Source organism: Pseudophryne corroboree, chromosome 2, assembly GCF_028390025.1.
Source record: "Pseudophryne corroboree isolate aPseCor3 chromosome 2, aPseCor3.hap2, whole genome shotgun sequence".
Lineage (NCBI taxonomy): Eukaryota > Metazoa > Chordata > Amphibia > Anura > Myobatrachidae > Pseudophryne > Pseudophryne corroboree.
Genome location: NC_086445.1, coordinates 752,220,527 through 752,235,465, shown reverse-complemented (window position 1 = coordinate 752,235,465; position 14,939 = coordinate 752,220,527). Strand labels below are relative to the sequence as shown.

Here is a 14,939-nt window from a genome sequence, read left to right as displayed (position 1 = left end):
CACAAAATGCAGTAACCAGTTCAGCACACTGGGGGGCGCTGCTCCCAGGAATAGGGAGCCAGGCCAAGCCCGGTCCGCAGGCTCCAACCGATGCCTGGAAGAGCCCCATTTCGGCCTCGGAGGGGAGATCGGAGGAACGAAAGACTGGAAGTCCCGGTGGGACTGCGCTTCCCCTGTCTGCCACAGGGGGCGCTGCACCAGGCGAGAAGGAGCTGGGCCAAGCCCGGTCCGCAGGCTCCAACCGATGCCCGGAGGAGCCCCATTTCAGCCTCGGAGGGAAGATCGGAGGAACGGGAGTCTGGAAGTCCCGGTGAGACTGCGCTTCCCCCATCTTCCACAGGGGGCGCTGCGCCAGGGAAGAAGGAGCTAGACCAAGCCCAGTCCTCAGGCTCCAACCGATGCCCGGAGGAGCCCCATTTCAGCCTCGGAGGGAAGATCGGAGGAACGAGAGACTGGAAGTCCCGGTGAGACTGCACTTCCCCCATCTTCCACAGGGGGCGCTGCACCAGGCGAGAAGGAGCTGGGCCAAGCCCGGTCCGCAGGCTCCAACCGATGCCCGGAGGAGCCCCATTTCAGCCTCGGAGGGAAGATCGGAGGAACGGGAGTCTGGAAGTCCCGGTGAGACTGCGCTTCCCCCATCTTCCACAGGGGGCGCTGCGCCAGGGAAGAAGGAGCTGGGCCAAGCCCAGTCCGCAGTCTCCAACCGATGCCCGGAGGAGCCCCATTTCAGCCACGGAGGGGAGATCGGAGGAACGGGAGACTGGAAGTCCCGGTGGGACTGCGCTTCCCCCGTCTGCCACAGGGGGGCGCTGCACCAGGGGAGAGGGAGCTGGTCCAAGCCCAGTCCGCGGGCTCCAACCGATGCCCGGAGGAGCCCCATTTCAGCCACGGAGGGGAGTTTGGAGGAACGGGAGACTGGAAGTCCCGGTGGGACTGCGCTTCCCCCGTCTGCCACAGGGGGGCGCTGCACCAGGGGAGAGGGAGCTGGTCCAAGCCCAGTCCGCGGGCTCCAACCGATGCCCGGAGGAGCCCCATTTCAGCCTTGGAGGGAAGATCGGAGGAACGGGAGACTGGAAGTCCGGGTGAGACTGCACTTCCCCCATCTTCCACAGGGGCGCAGGGAGCCACATCGATCGGGTTTGCAGGACAAATAAAAGAGGACTTTCTATCGAGAACCCATCTTTTTCCTGGCTGGACTGTTCTCATCCTGTGAATCTCTCAGCTTGGTTCTCTTGGACGTAGCAGGACAGGTGATGCGCGCGACACTTTTGCAGTACACTCTCCTATTTTACCCAGGCTCTTGGAACCACTCCCAGCCTGAGGGTTCAGCCGTACACACTCATCAGCATGACTTCCACAAAATGCAGTAACCAGTTCAGCACACTGGGGGGCGCTGCTCCCAGGAATAGGGAGCCAGGCCAAGCCCGGTCTGCAGGCTCCAACCGATGCCTGGAAGAGCCCCATTTCGGCCTCGGAGGGGAGATCGGAGGAACGAAAGACTGGAAGTCCCGGTGGGACTGCGCTTCCCCTGTCTGCCACAGGGGGCGCTGCACCAGGCGAGAAGGAGCTGGGCCAAGCCCGGTCCGCAGGCTCCAACCGATGCCCGGAGGAGCCCCATTTCAGCCTCGGATGGAAGATCGGAGGAACGGGAGTCTGGAAGTCCCGGTGAGACTGCGCTTCCCCCATCTTCCACAGGGGGCGCTGCGCCAGGGAAGAAGGAGCTAGGCCAAGCCCAGTCCGCAGGCTCCAACCGATGCCCGGAGTAGCCCCATTTCAGCCTCGGAGGGAAGATCGGAGGAACGAGAGACTGGAAGTCCCGGTGAGACTGCACTTCCCCCATCTTCCACAGGGGGCGCTGCACCAGGCGAGAAGGAGCTGGGCCAAGCCCGGTCCGCAGGCTCCAACCGATGCCCGGAGGAGCCCCATTTCAGCCTCGGAGGGAAGATCGGAGGAATGGGAGTCTGGAAGTCCCGGTGAGACTGCGCTTCCCCCATCTTCCACAGGGGGCGCTGCGCCAGGGAAGAAGGAGCTGGGCCAAGCCCAGTCCGCAGTCTCCAACCGATGCCCGGAGGAGCCCCATTTCAGCCACGGAGGGGAGATCGGAGGAACGGGAGACTGGAAGTCCCGGTGAGACTGCGCTTCCCTCATCTGCCACAGGGGGCGCTGTGCCAGGGGAGAGGGAGCTGGGCCAAGCCCAGTCCCCAGGCTCCAACCGATGCCCGGAGGAGCCCCATTTCAGCCACGGAGGGGAGATCGGAGGAACGGGAGACTGGAAGTCCCGGTGGGACTGCGCTTCCCCCGTCTGCCACAGGGGGGCGCTGCACCAGGGGAGAGGGAGCTGGTCCAAGCCCAGTCCGCGGGCTCCAACCGATGCCCGGAGGAGCCCCATTTCAGCCTTGGAGGGAAGATCGGAGGAACGGGAGACTGGAAGTCCCGGTGAGACTGCGCTTCCCCCATCTGCCACAGGGGGGCGCTGCGCCAGGGGAGAGGGAGCCGGCCCAAGCCCGGTCCCCAGGCTCCAACCGATGCCCGGAGGAGCCCCATTTCAGCCACGGAGGGGAGATCGGAGGAACGGGAGACTGGAAGTCCCGGTGGGACTGCGCTTCCCCCGTCTGCCACAGGGGGGCGCTGCACCAGGGGAGAGGGAGCTGGTCCAAGCCCAGTCCGCGGGCTCCAACCGATGCCCGGAGGAGCCCCATTTCAGCCACGGAGGGGAGATCGGAGGAACGGGAGACTGGAAGTCCCGGTGGGACTGCGCTTCCCCCGTCTGCCACAGGGGGGCGCTGCACCAGGGGAGAGGGAGCTGGTCCAAGCCCAGTCCGCGGGCTCCAACCGATGCCCGGAGGAGCCCCATTTCAGCCACGGAGGGGAGATCGGAGGAACGGGAGACTGGAAGTCCCGGTGAGACTGCGCTTCCCCCATCTGCCACAGGGGGGCGCTGCGCCAGGGGAGAGGGAGCCGGCCCAAGCCCGGTCCGCGGGCTCCAACCGATGCCCGGAGGAGCCCCATTTCAGCATCGGAGCTCTGGCTGGGTTGCCTCTGAAAGGGAAGAAGACCTCTCTCTATTGTTCAGCCTGTATCCAGTCTCTGAGCTCCAAGGCATTTTTGGCACAGATCCTTAACTGCAGTTCCAGCCTCTCATCCACATCACCATCCCCTGAAGATCTGGCCATATCAATATGCCCGAGGGGTTCTTTTCAGGGTAGCAGATCGGGTGGAGCGCGCGTCATTCTAGTGAGCCATGCTCAGATTTTACCCTAGCTCCTGGAAACGTGTCCAGGCACGAGGGATACACGTCCACACTCATTTGGGGGAGTTCCAGAATGGGAAATTCAACACTTTTTATCGAGATAAGTCGAATAGCTCCTCTCCAGCGCCCGTGAAAACTATAAGAAGGGCCCCGGCTAGAGCCCGTACTGGGGAAAGTGGGAGGGGGCACGTGCGGCGCCCCCTGTTGGCCGCTGGGTGGAACTGCAGTGGGCCCCAAAAATTATGGGAAGGCACCCTGGGTTCCCAAAATTACGGGGAGGCGCCCTGACTGCTGCTCCTGTAGGGGGGCAGAGGGAGGGGGCACGCGCGGCGCCCCCGGTGGCCGACGAGCGGAACTGCAGCGGGGCCCCAAAATTATTGGAAGGCGCCCCAGGTCCCCAAAATTATGGGCAGGCGCCCTGTCTGCTGCTCCTGCAGGGGGCAGATGGAGGGGGCATGTGCGGCGCCCCCCGGTGGCCACCGGGTGGAACTGCAGCGGGGCCCTAAAAAATTATGGGAAGGCACCCCAGGTCCCCAAAATTATGAGGAGGCGCCCTATCTGCTGCTCCTGCAGGGGGCAGATGGAGGGGGCACGTGCGGCGCCCCCCGGTGGCCACCAGGCGCAACTGCAGTGGGGAACTAAAAATTATGGGAAGGCACCCTGACTACAGCTCCTGTAGGGGGCAGAGGGAGGGGGCACGCGCGGCGCCCCCCGGTGGCCGCCGGGCGGAACTGCAGCGGGGCCCCAAAATTATTGGAAGGCGCATCGGGTCCCCAAAATTATGGGGAGGCGCCCTGTCTGCTGCTCCTGCAGGGGGCAGATGGAGGGGGCATATGCGGCGCCCCCCGGTGGCCACCGGGTGGTACTGCAGCGGGGCCCTAAAAATGATGGGAGGCACCCCGGGTCCCCAAAATTATGGGGAGGCGCCCTGATTGCTGCTCCTGCAGGGGGCAGATGGAGGGGGCACGTGCGGCGCCCCCCGGTGGCCACCAGGCGGAACTGCAGTGGGGAACTAAAAATTATGGGAAGGCACCCTGACTACTTCTCCTGTAGGGGGCAGAGGGAGGGGGCACGCGCGGCGCCCCCCGGTGGCCGCCGGGCGGAACTGCAGCGGGGCCCCAAAATTATTGGAAGGCGCATCGGGTCCCCAAAATTATGGGGAGGCGCCCTGTCTTCTGCTCCTGCAGGGGGCAGATGGAGGGGGCATGTGCGGCGCCCCCCGGTGGCCACCGGGTGGTACTGCAGCGGGGCCCTAAAAATTATGGGAGGCACCCCGGGTCCCCAAAATTATGGGGAGGCGCCCTGATTGCTGCTCCTGCAGGGGGCAGATGGAGGGGGCACGTGCGGCGCCCCCCGGTGGCCACCAGGCGGAACTGCAGTGGGGCCCTAAAAATTATGGGAAGGCACCCTGACTACAGCTCCTGTAGGGGGCAGAGGGAGGGGGCACGCGCGGCGCCCCCCGGTGGCCGCCGGGCGGAACTGCAGCGGGGCCCCAAAATTATTGGAAGGCGCATCGGGTCCCCAAAATTATGGGGAGGCGCCCTGTCTGCTGCTCCTGCAGGGGGCAGATGGAGGGGGCATGTGCGGCGCCCCCCGGTGGCCACCGGGTGGTACTGCAGCGGGGCCCTAAAAATTATGGGAGGCACCCCGGGTCCCCAAAATTATGGGGAGGCGCCCTGATTGCTGCTCCTGCAGGGGGCAGATGGAGGGGGCACGTGCGGCGCCCCCCGGTGGCCACCAGGTGACACTGCAGTGGGGCCCTAAAAATTATGGGAAGGCACCCTAACTACTGCTCCTGTAGGGGGCAGAGGGAGGGGGCACATGCGGCGCCCCCCGGTGGCCGCCGGGCGGAACTGCAGCGAGGCCCCAAAATTATTAGAAGGCCTCCCGGGTCCCCAAAATTACAGGGAGGCACCCTGTCTGCTGCTCCTTAAGGGAAAGGGGGAATGTGTGGCACCCCCGGTGGCTGCCTGGTGGAACTGCAGTGGGCCCCTAAAATATATAAATCTATATTTTTTAGAGAACCAATCAGTTGCTTTAATACAATCTGCATTGCACACACATACACACAGCATGGTCTGGCAAATGTGATTCCCGAGGACATGCCCGATTTTGATGCTGGGTAGTTGGGACATGCCCTTACTATCACCTCCTGTGGTCTGACTTGTGGGGACCTCATTTCAGGTCCCCACCATGTTGAAAGTCCCTCCAGTGTTGGTGTGCTGTCCGGTCTGTGTCCCCATAAGGATAGGAATACGAGTGCACACACACACGCACGCACGCACGCACACACACACACACACACGCGTTAATTTTGTTGGGATCCAATTAACCCAGCTCAGTGCTGCATTTACAGTTTAAAATACATTTATCAGAAATGCATACAGGGCCGGTGCTAAGGTGTTCGGCGCCCCCCTGCAAACTATACATTTGCGCCCTTCCATACTTTACAAAGGGACAGTGCACATAATGCTTTTACACATAATGCTCCCTGTAGTGGTGCAGCTTACACACATAACGCCTCCTGAGGTAGTGTCGCTTATACACAACGCCCCCTGTAGTAGTGGCACTTACACACATAACGCCCCCTGCAGTAGTGATGCTTACACACATAACGCCCCCGTACCAGTGACGCGTATACAATACGCAGTGACACTTACACATGTAACGCCCCCTGCAACAGTGGCACTTACACACGTAACGCACCCTCTAGCAGTGACACTTACACATGCAACGCCCCCTGTACCAGTGACGCTTATACAAGATGCAGTGACGCTTACACATGTAACGCCCCCTGCAACAGTGACGCTTACACATGCAATGCCCCCTGTAATAGTGACGCTTACACACGCAACGCACCCTGTAATAGTGACGCTTACACACGCAACGCCCCCTGTACCAGTGACGCTTGCACACGTAGCGCCCCCCTACCAGTGACGCTTGCACACGTAATGCCCCCTGTAGCAGTGACGCTTATACAAGACGCAACACCCACTGTAGCAGTGACACTTACACACATTATGCTGCACAGTCACACATACACACACACACACACACACACACACACACACACACTGTACATACATTACACACATACAGTACAATCACACATACACACACATATACACAGATACTGTATACACACACACACACACACACACACACACTGTATACATATGCACTCACACACACTTTCACTCACTCTTCCAGCCACTTACATAAAGAAATCTAGTAACTCGTCCTTCTGTGTTGCAGGCAGCAGCCTGGCCCCGTGTAGATCCACCCAGCACACTGCACCGTGAAGTGAGTCTGTGACAGGGGAGGGGGAGAGGAGGCTTCATGGTGCCGACGCCGCTGCCTGTCATAGAGTGTGACAGGCGCAGCAGCTGGCATCAGCAGGGAAACTCAGTAGCAGGATGCAGAGCAGGCAGAGTGCCTCTCCTGCCTGGCGCCTACCTGCTTTGCATCCCTTTGCTGAGCGGTAAGCGTCGGGCCTGAATGCATAACTTGTGTTTGGTGCCCTGCATCAGGCTCCACATATCCAGGCACTGCAGCCTGGCTGCAGCACGTTATTTTACATTATACGTTATTATTTTGTGTACATATTTTCTGTCTGGTGCTCAGCTCACCACAGGTGCAATGGGCAGCCGTGCCTAGCGCTGTGGTCTGGGACTAAATTCCCAGCTGCAGCGGCACCTTAACCCATGCCCTGCCGCACTGGGTGCCGACTGTCCCGGTCCCCCATGTGTGGTACTCACAGCCCTTGTGCCAGCTGCTGTGGCTCTCTGACTCCCTGCAGGGCTAAGGCGCTGGGAACGAAGCTCTCGAACCTTAGCGATCAGCACCCACAGTCTTGCAGCGCCGCACTCAGTATGGGGGTACAGGGAGTGGGCTTTCCCAGTCCCACAGCATGCGGCACACAAAACCCTAGAGTGGTGAGGCATTGGTGGTTGGCTCACAAAGCCCTGCAGCTCTGGGATTGGTCTCCCGGATGCAGTAGCTCCCCCCTCACAGGGCACCTAGCGCCTATTGTACATAGTGTAGCAGCACGGGGGTTAACTCCTCTGTCACCGCCGTCATCAACCATGTGAGATGAGGTCTCCCACCACACAGCATTTAGGTTACACTTTTAGGAATGCATGATCTATATATAATCATTGTAAATGTACTTTTTTTGCATATATATCGGTCACAATTAAGAGAGGAATCAGCATCAGAATCAGAATCAGCTTTATTGGCCAGGTATACTAGAAATTTGTCTTACAGCCAAGTAGGTAACAGATAAGCAGGTGGGGGCCAGCAAGTAAAGTCATACAGATAGGTATACTGTAGGGACACAAGTGAGTAACATGTACGTCTAGTCAGTCAATGTTCAGGAGTTAAGCGCTCGGACCGCTTCTGGTGGACCTGGCGGGGACGGCCCTGTAACGCCTGCCTGAAGGAAGCAAGTTAAACATGCTGTGGCCAGGGTGTAGCTGGTCTTTTACTATCTTCATTGCCCGCTTTTTAGCTCTGGACAGGTACAGGTCCTAGACTGAGGGAAGGTCGGCTCCGATAATCTCTGTGGTTCTGACCACCTTTTGGAGCCTGCATCTGTCCCTCACGCTGGCGGAGCTGTACCATACCAGTATCGAGGAGCACAGTTCTGACTCCACAATCGTGGAGTAGAAGAGGAGCAGAAGCTTCTGTGGGATGGTGAACTTCCTTAGTTGCCTGAGGAAGAACAATCTCTGCTGCGCTTTCCAGACAGTGGCATCGGCTTTGGACCCCCATTTAAGGTCCCGGGAGATTGTGGTCCCTAGAAACTTGAAGGAGTCCACTAGCGATACCACACTGTCGGCAATCGTTAGCGGAGGTGCACTAGCTGACTTCTTCCTGAAGTCCACTATCATCTCGACCGTTTTGAGGGGGTTGAGCTCAAGGTCGTTGTGGCTGCACCACTGGGCCAACCGGTCTACTTCCCATCTATAGGCTGATTCGTTGGCGAATTTGATGCCTGCGTACAGTGACCCTCCTCTGTAGCCGGCAGAGCAATAGACTCTGGGTACTAGGGTCACTAGTAGAGCCTAGCGCTGTCCCAGAGTCTAGTGCGCATGTGTCTCTGGGAAAATAGCACAGCGTCCATTTTCTCTGTTATTTTCCTACAGTGCATGCGCAAAATGCTGGAAAAATGGCCGCTGCACCAATTTTCAGTGGTTTCTACAGCACTACTGCTGCCGGCGCAGGACCCCGGTAGGTAAGTATTGAAAAAATGGGTGCACCCATTATAGATACGCCAGTATTGTGGTAGATGGGTGTATTGATGCGGTGTCTATGTGTTTAGCTGCTGTGCGGTGTCTAGGTGCCAGTGCAGTGTCTAGGTGCTTAAATCAGGTTCCAAACACAGCTTTTCTGGTGAATAAATGAAATGGTTCTTTACGGTCAGCATTCAACATAATCAGACAGACTAGCCCCTGTAGGGCACTACCTCACTGCTTCGCCCCTCACTATGCTTGGCAGCTAGTGTGCAGATTAAGCCCCTCTCACTTATAGTGTCAAAGTCTCACAATCTTGCCTGCTACCTGGCTTGGTTGGCTGCCACAACTTCCCAGGTCTGGACTGGCCTCTTTGCCCTCAGTGCCTCCAAGCACTCTGAACGCTGCCTGTAGTTCCACTTGGACTGTGTGCTCCAGCTCCACCTGGTCTTTGTGCAAATGGCAGCCTCTAGATGTGGTCACACCTCCTTTTTGTTCCTTCTGTTGGTGGAACCCTCCAGCTCAACCATGCATCAGCTGCTCGTCAGTGCCATCTTTGGTGACTCTGCCATACATCCCCCTCCCCAGCTCGAAAACCCTGGGTTGAGGGACAAGGGTGAGACAATTCCATGCTGAAGTCCCTCTTTTCTTATGAGGGACATCCACTGAATTGAAGATCCTCATACAGATTTGTCTGTCATCTGGCGGTCTCATCACCCAAATTTCATTTTCGCCTTTTATCTTCACTTTCTGGTACCACTTGAACACCTTGCTGTCTATATGAAGCACTTAAGATTAATTCTTGGAAACTATGTCAGGCTTTAAGAATTTGAAGTACAGTACCTTTTCTCACAGTATCATACTTAATTTTCATGCTTGTCAAATCCAGCAAGTTCTTTTCTTCAGAATCTTCTGGTTCACATAAAGAACAGCTTTTCCTTAGTTTATTTATAACTGAACTTTCTCTTGCTTAAACCTCTTAAAGGCACACCTTTTGGCCAATGTCTGCTTGAAACATCTTTAATCTTAGGCCTTAAAGTATGGTATTGGCTACTGGCATGCTTCACAGAAAACTTATCTTCTTTTAAGGAGGCACCCTATACCTGCATAGTGCATACCTATATCAGCTCTATACCTGCATACCTATATCAGCTCTATACCTACATACCTAAATCAGTCCTATACCTGCATACCTATATCAGTCCTATACCTGCATACCGATTCCAGCCCTATACCCAAGACTGCCATTAGAAATTGAGGGGCCCGGCACTGCCAGAATAGGCAGGGTCCCCACCACTATCACCACCCCACACCTTCCGCTTCCCCTGCAGACCCACAGCTTACCATTCTGAGCGCAGGTTGCTAATCCCAGAAGCAGGCTGCAGGACATCAGGTGGCTCCTAGGCATGACCGTGGCAGCCCAGGATCACAGCAACAGCACAGAGAAAGAGTCCAAAGCAGGCAGCCATAGAGAGAAAGCGCCACTGTATTTCAGATTTGGATCCAGCAGCCAGCCAATCAGCCAGACCTGATTGGCTGCTGGTCTGGAGAGCTCTAATTGCCATGTAAGCCCCCTCGCGTTCTGGGCCAGGGACTGGAGCCCCGGCAGTCCCCCCCTGATGGCGGCCCTGCCTGTATCTGCATATCTAGACCAGTTCTATACCTGCATACCTATATCAGCTCTACTGTATACCTGCATACCTATGTCAACTCAATACCTGTATACCTATACCAGTCCTATACCCGCATGCCTATACAGCCTTATACCTGTATACCTATACCAGCTCTAAATGTGCATACCTATATCAGTTCTATACCTGCATACCTATATCAGTTCTATACCTGCATACCTATATTACTATATCTGCATACCTATACCAGCCATATACTTAGTGCAATAGATCCCTCTGAAATCAGACCAATTGCATATGCAGAACTCTGTATAGTCCGTTATTCCAAAACACATTCTCACTAAACTTAAAAATGAGCACGTATCTATATAACATACTGTAGATGAATAAACAAATCTCCAAGGCCCACCAAAGAAAGCAGCTGAGAATTACCAGTTCTACTGAATCATAACTGAGCATAAATGGGGATGAATGTGCAAGTTGAGTAAAGAGGGGGGGGGGGGGGGGGGGGGGTTACACACGGAAAGATGTATGCTTAATTTCTAAGCAATCTGCCTTAAACATTTACCTACTCCATCTGGAGATTTATTTGGACTGTATTTTGAGCTTAACTACTACTGTGTTGTACATTGGACAGCACCTGGACGTTGCACATATATCTATATGACAACATCCACTGTATTGTCAATGAGCCAAAGTTATTGTTGGTTGACTGGCAGTATGCACCTTTAAATAAAGATATTTAGTCATTTACACCCAAATCTTGTAATCCAAACTGGTTACTTCAAAGAAGAAATAAATACAGAAACATACAGTACAACACTTTAGTTTCCCTCCTACTTTACAGATTTCACCTCACCACCACAAAAGGGAGAAGACCCTTTCAGAACGGATAACCTACATGCTGACGTTGGATACAAGACAGAGATGAAAAATGGTGTGATTTATGTCTACCCAGACAAGGATGCCCTGACAAACAACAAGCCTAAAGATCTCAACTACCCAGATGTTCATGTCTTTGTGGATGACATGAATTTTTTACTTACACTTATTGCTCAAGGACCTGTGTAAGTAAAACCAATACTTGTCTTATATTTCTAGTTTAACAGTTGATGTTGCTGTTTGTGAGCCTGTCTGATGCTACCATTTTCTGTCTACTGTTACTTGTTTACCCAACAGGAACATATTGAGCTACTGCCCTTTGCTGTATGAAATTTCAGTAAGAAATTCCTAAGTAATCTCCTTTAAATTGATTTATTTGCATATATGTGATTTATTTTGCCTTCACTTGCCATATGCTAAGTGTTAATGGTTCTTACCTTCCCCTTTCTAGCCAAGGCCAGCCCATGACCTTCAACCTAAATAAAGACAGAGGGAGAGATGTATAAAACCTTCTTAAGAGGATAGGTGGAGAGAGTTGCTTTTGACAACCAATATGTTTCTTGCTATTATTTTATAGAATTTACTAGATCAGGAGTGGCCAGCCAGTCAGAGGGAAAGAGTCCAAAAATATCTGTAGTCGAGGCAAAGAGTCTGTATCATTCGTACGTGTAAAAACTGGGGTGTGGCACAAGACCACGCCCCATTTTTGTGCACACTCCTTCGATATGACGTTTGTAGGAGCATGACCATGTGTCACACCCCGGTTTTTGGTCAGACTGTGGGCGAGAAAAACTGAAACAATCCAAATCCACATGCAATACACTGAAATATGCCAACCTCCCCCTCCACTCTGTGCCTCTAAGACTCCCACTCTTCACTCTGTGCCTCTCAGCATTCCACCTGTCTTTCAGCCTGCTCTCCTTCAGTCTGTGCCTCTCAACATCCCACCTGTGTCTTTCAGCCTAATGGGTTCCGTAGATTGACAAGACTTTAGAATAAACCTGGACTGCTACAATAATTATCATTCAAAATCTAAGCACAGGTGAAAGATGTCTCCTATTAAGTATAGGGTTAAAGCAATGACAGAGTCCACAATAGCTGTATTAATAGTTGACTAAAATAATTCCTAGTGAGACATGCCTCAGGTTTAGGTACACCCCTGTCAAAGTTGAAAAATATCGTGCTTTACGTTGCCATATACTAACCCCATGCACATGCCCGCTGCTCGTGCATTTAGTCTGCTGTACGTGCACATGTCCGCAAATTGCGTACGCTCGCTCCGGCGATTACGTGCGGTATATGCGTATTTACGGTAGAGTTTATGAGCTTGTAGCGGGCGACTCGTTTATAGCATAGTTAACCTTTATAGTGTGTTTTGTAGATATTAATCCCCTTAATAATGTCTGCAAGTATGTTTAGTGTAAATGGTTCGTGGACATAGGGATTCCTCTTTGCATGATACGAAGGGTCTGACAAAGGTTGAACAGTGGTGTCTAGTACCTAACTGAAGAGTATTTTATTAGAAACAATCCGGTGTTGGTTAGGAAGAGATTAGTCGCTCCTGCGTATAGTTATGTTTAAAAGAAGTTTATGGACATTTAAATGTATTTGCTGTTTTATTACACATGAGATGGGAGTCCTGAGGATGCCTCCCACCTGAGCAGTTGGCTAGAGACACATCCCCTCATACGAACCCACCTATGACCTTTTGTTATAATGCAGATACAAATTCCTGTGTCCAATAAACAATGAGATTGTAGGGCCCTTTGTATTGTACAGTATGTTGTGTATATAAAGACCCCCATAGCCAGACCAGCCTCACTTCTCTCCACAAGGTTTTCCCCGTGATGACTGAGAGCTGGTTTCCAGATAGCGCATACGATTCATTCCCAAGTGTGTAAGTTTCTCTGTGGCCATTTCGTTACTCTGTATGTATGCAATTGTTCTTTTGTAGCTAACCTATAAGTGTTTGCCATTTATCCTCTTTCTGTTTATTTGTATTTGCAATCGTTTGCTAGTGTTTGTGTTTCTGCTTAGTTATTGTGTTTAGTTATTAATGTTAGGACTGTAGTGTATAAGCTGTTAACTGTACTTTTCCCTTTTACTTACTAATAATCATCTGGTAAGGTGTTGTAACCTTAACAAGTGTTTGTGTGATTCACCATATAAGTGCTAAGGGTTTCAGAGCATCTCAATTGCTCAAACAGCTTGCATACTCACAAAGGTTCAGTGTTACACCATTATAGTACCACGGTATTAAGGTTTACAGTGTAAGCATATTCTGTGTTTAAAGTTTATAAAGGTTACTGTCTGTGTGTACGCTCGCTGTGTGTATTCCGTACACCCAGTGCAGCGTGTGTACGTAAAATTGCGTACCACGTGTGAGGTCTTTGTACGCAAATAGCGTACGAAGTGCGTAGCACGTGCACGTGGTTTAGCGGCCATTACGGCTACACGGTATTAGTAAATAGCTTATGTTAAAAGGTAAATAATTAGCTTTATCAATTGAGGGCAAGTCCGGTCTACCTCATATCCGCAGTCAGGCGAAAACGCGCAGACTTTATCGATCAGCAAAGGGCGGAAAGGTGGTATCTTGTAGTGCTGATCGGATGAGCGTCTGCGTCTGATTCTCTTGGTTTGTAGGGATGCTGGTGGAATCCGGTTCCAGAAGGTAAGAACGTTACGCTATTGTCTTTTTAAATGGTTTTTAATTTCTGTTAAGTAGGTTTGAAAGTATTTTAATCGCTTTGCATAGCTTGATAGTTTTATTTTTAACCCAGGCCTAAAATAACTTCAGGGGCTTGGATGGTGATTTTTTTTTTTGTGACAATAGAAGCCGCATGGTCTGCCCTCCATTTTGTCTAACCCTCATGGATGTGGAAGGGGGAGGAGCAGCGGCCATTTTGGGAAGGTCACATTTTTTTGTTTTTTTCTGAATGGCTGATTTTCAGTTGACTCAGGAATAATCAGCCGTCCTTCGTCAAAAATAAATCACCATTTATGAGTTTCCAATGCATTTATTTAACCCATGCATAATCAATTATAAATAGTTCAGATAGGGTTTAATGTAAGTTAATAGTAAAATTAATATTTTGATTTAAGAACGACACACACAGATAAAACAAAGTTTGTTTTTTTCTTTGGTTTCTTTTACCTCCAAGCTTCTAGGATTCTCTGCTTGTTGTAGGATAGCCATTGAAATGCAAATTAACCTGTGTAATTGTTTTTTTTCCCCAGCAGTGAAGAGACTCACCCTCACACACAGTCAAGGGCACATTCATATGCAAATTAGAGAAGTGAATGGGTCTCATAGATGTAATAGTGATTAGTACATAGATGTAATACTATATATGTGTGCTTACATCAATGTATGATATTAGATTAATTTAGAATTGTATTGTATTTGTGTATTTTACGCATATCTCACCATCCTGTTTGCCATTTGCATTTGATAACGTACTGAGAAAGATTTGTTGCTATTGGTAGTTAAAAATAAAATTAAATACTTAAAAGGAGTAATTGTAAGGCACACACATAGCCTGGCCTAATTAAAGATTGCTACAGTGGAATACTGTGTGATGTGCAGTAAGCGATTATAGTTAAATATCGTTTACATTTATAGAAACGTGTTACTTGTGTTACTGCGGACGTATCTAGGCTGTGTACACGTGTCTCTCACCGAGTGCGAGTCAAGCGTATGCGACGCAAAGGCCTACGCAAGTAGCGTGTATTACGCAACAAGCGTACGGATACGCCTGCTAAACACAAATCACACGATAACATTGTTTTAGTAAGGCGATACGGGAGCAACGCGATAATAGCACAAATTGGTTTCAGTCTTCTAAAACTAGTTTAAAAAAAAAAGATCCTTCTCTTGTTGCAACTCCTCTGGGATTAGCCTGTGATACCTGAGTGAAAGAAAAATTTTCTGTACAGAAAAGT

At 52.0% G+C, this 14,939-nt stretch overlaps 1 protein-coding gene across 1 annotated transcript in view; it reads left to right on the top strand.

Annotated features, from left to right (window-relative positions):
* The window catches only part of AMPD1 (adenosine monophosphate deaminase 1), a 398,148-nt gene that overhangs the window by 178,068 nt on the left and 205,141 nt on the right, over positions 1-14,939 (top strand). Inside the window, exon 5 of the mRNA XM_063955432.1 lies at positions 10,963-11,182. Coding sequence (XP_063811502.1) covers positions 10,963-11,182 — 220 coding nt within the window. The remainder of the gene's footprint in view (positions 1-10,962; positions 11,183-14,939) is intronic.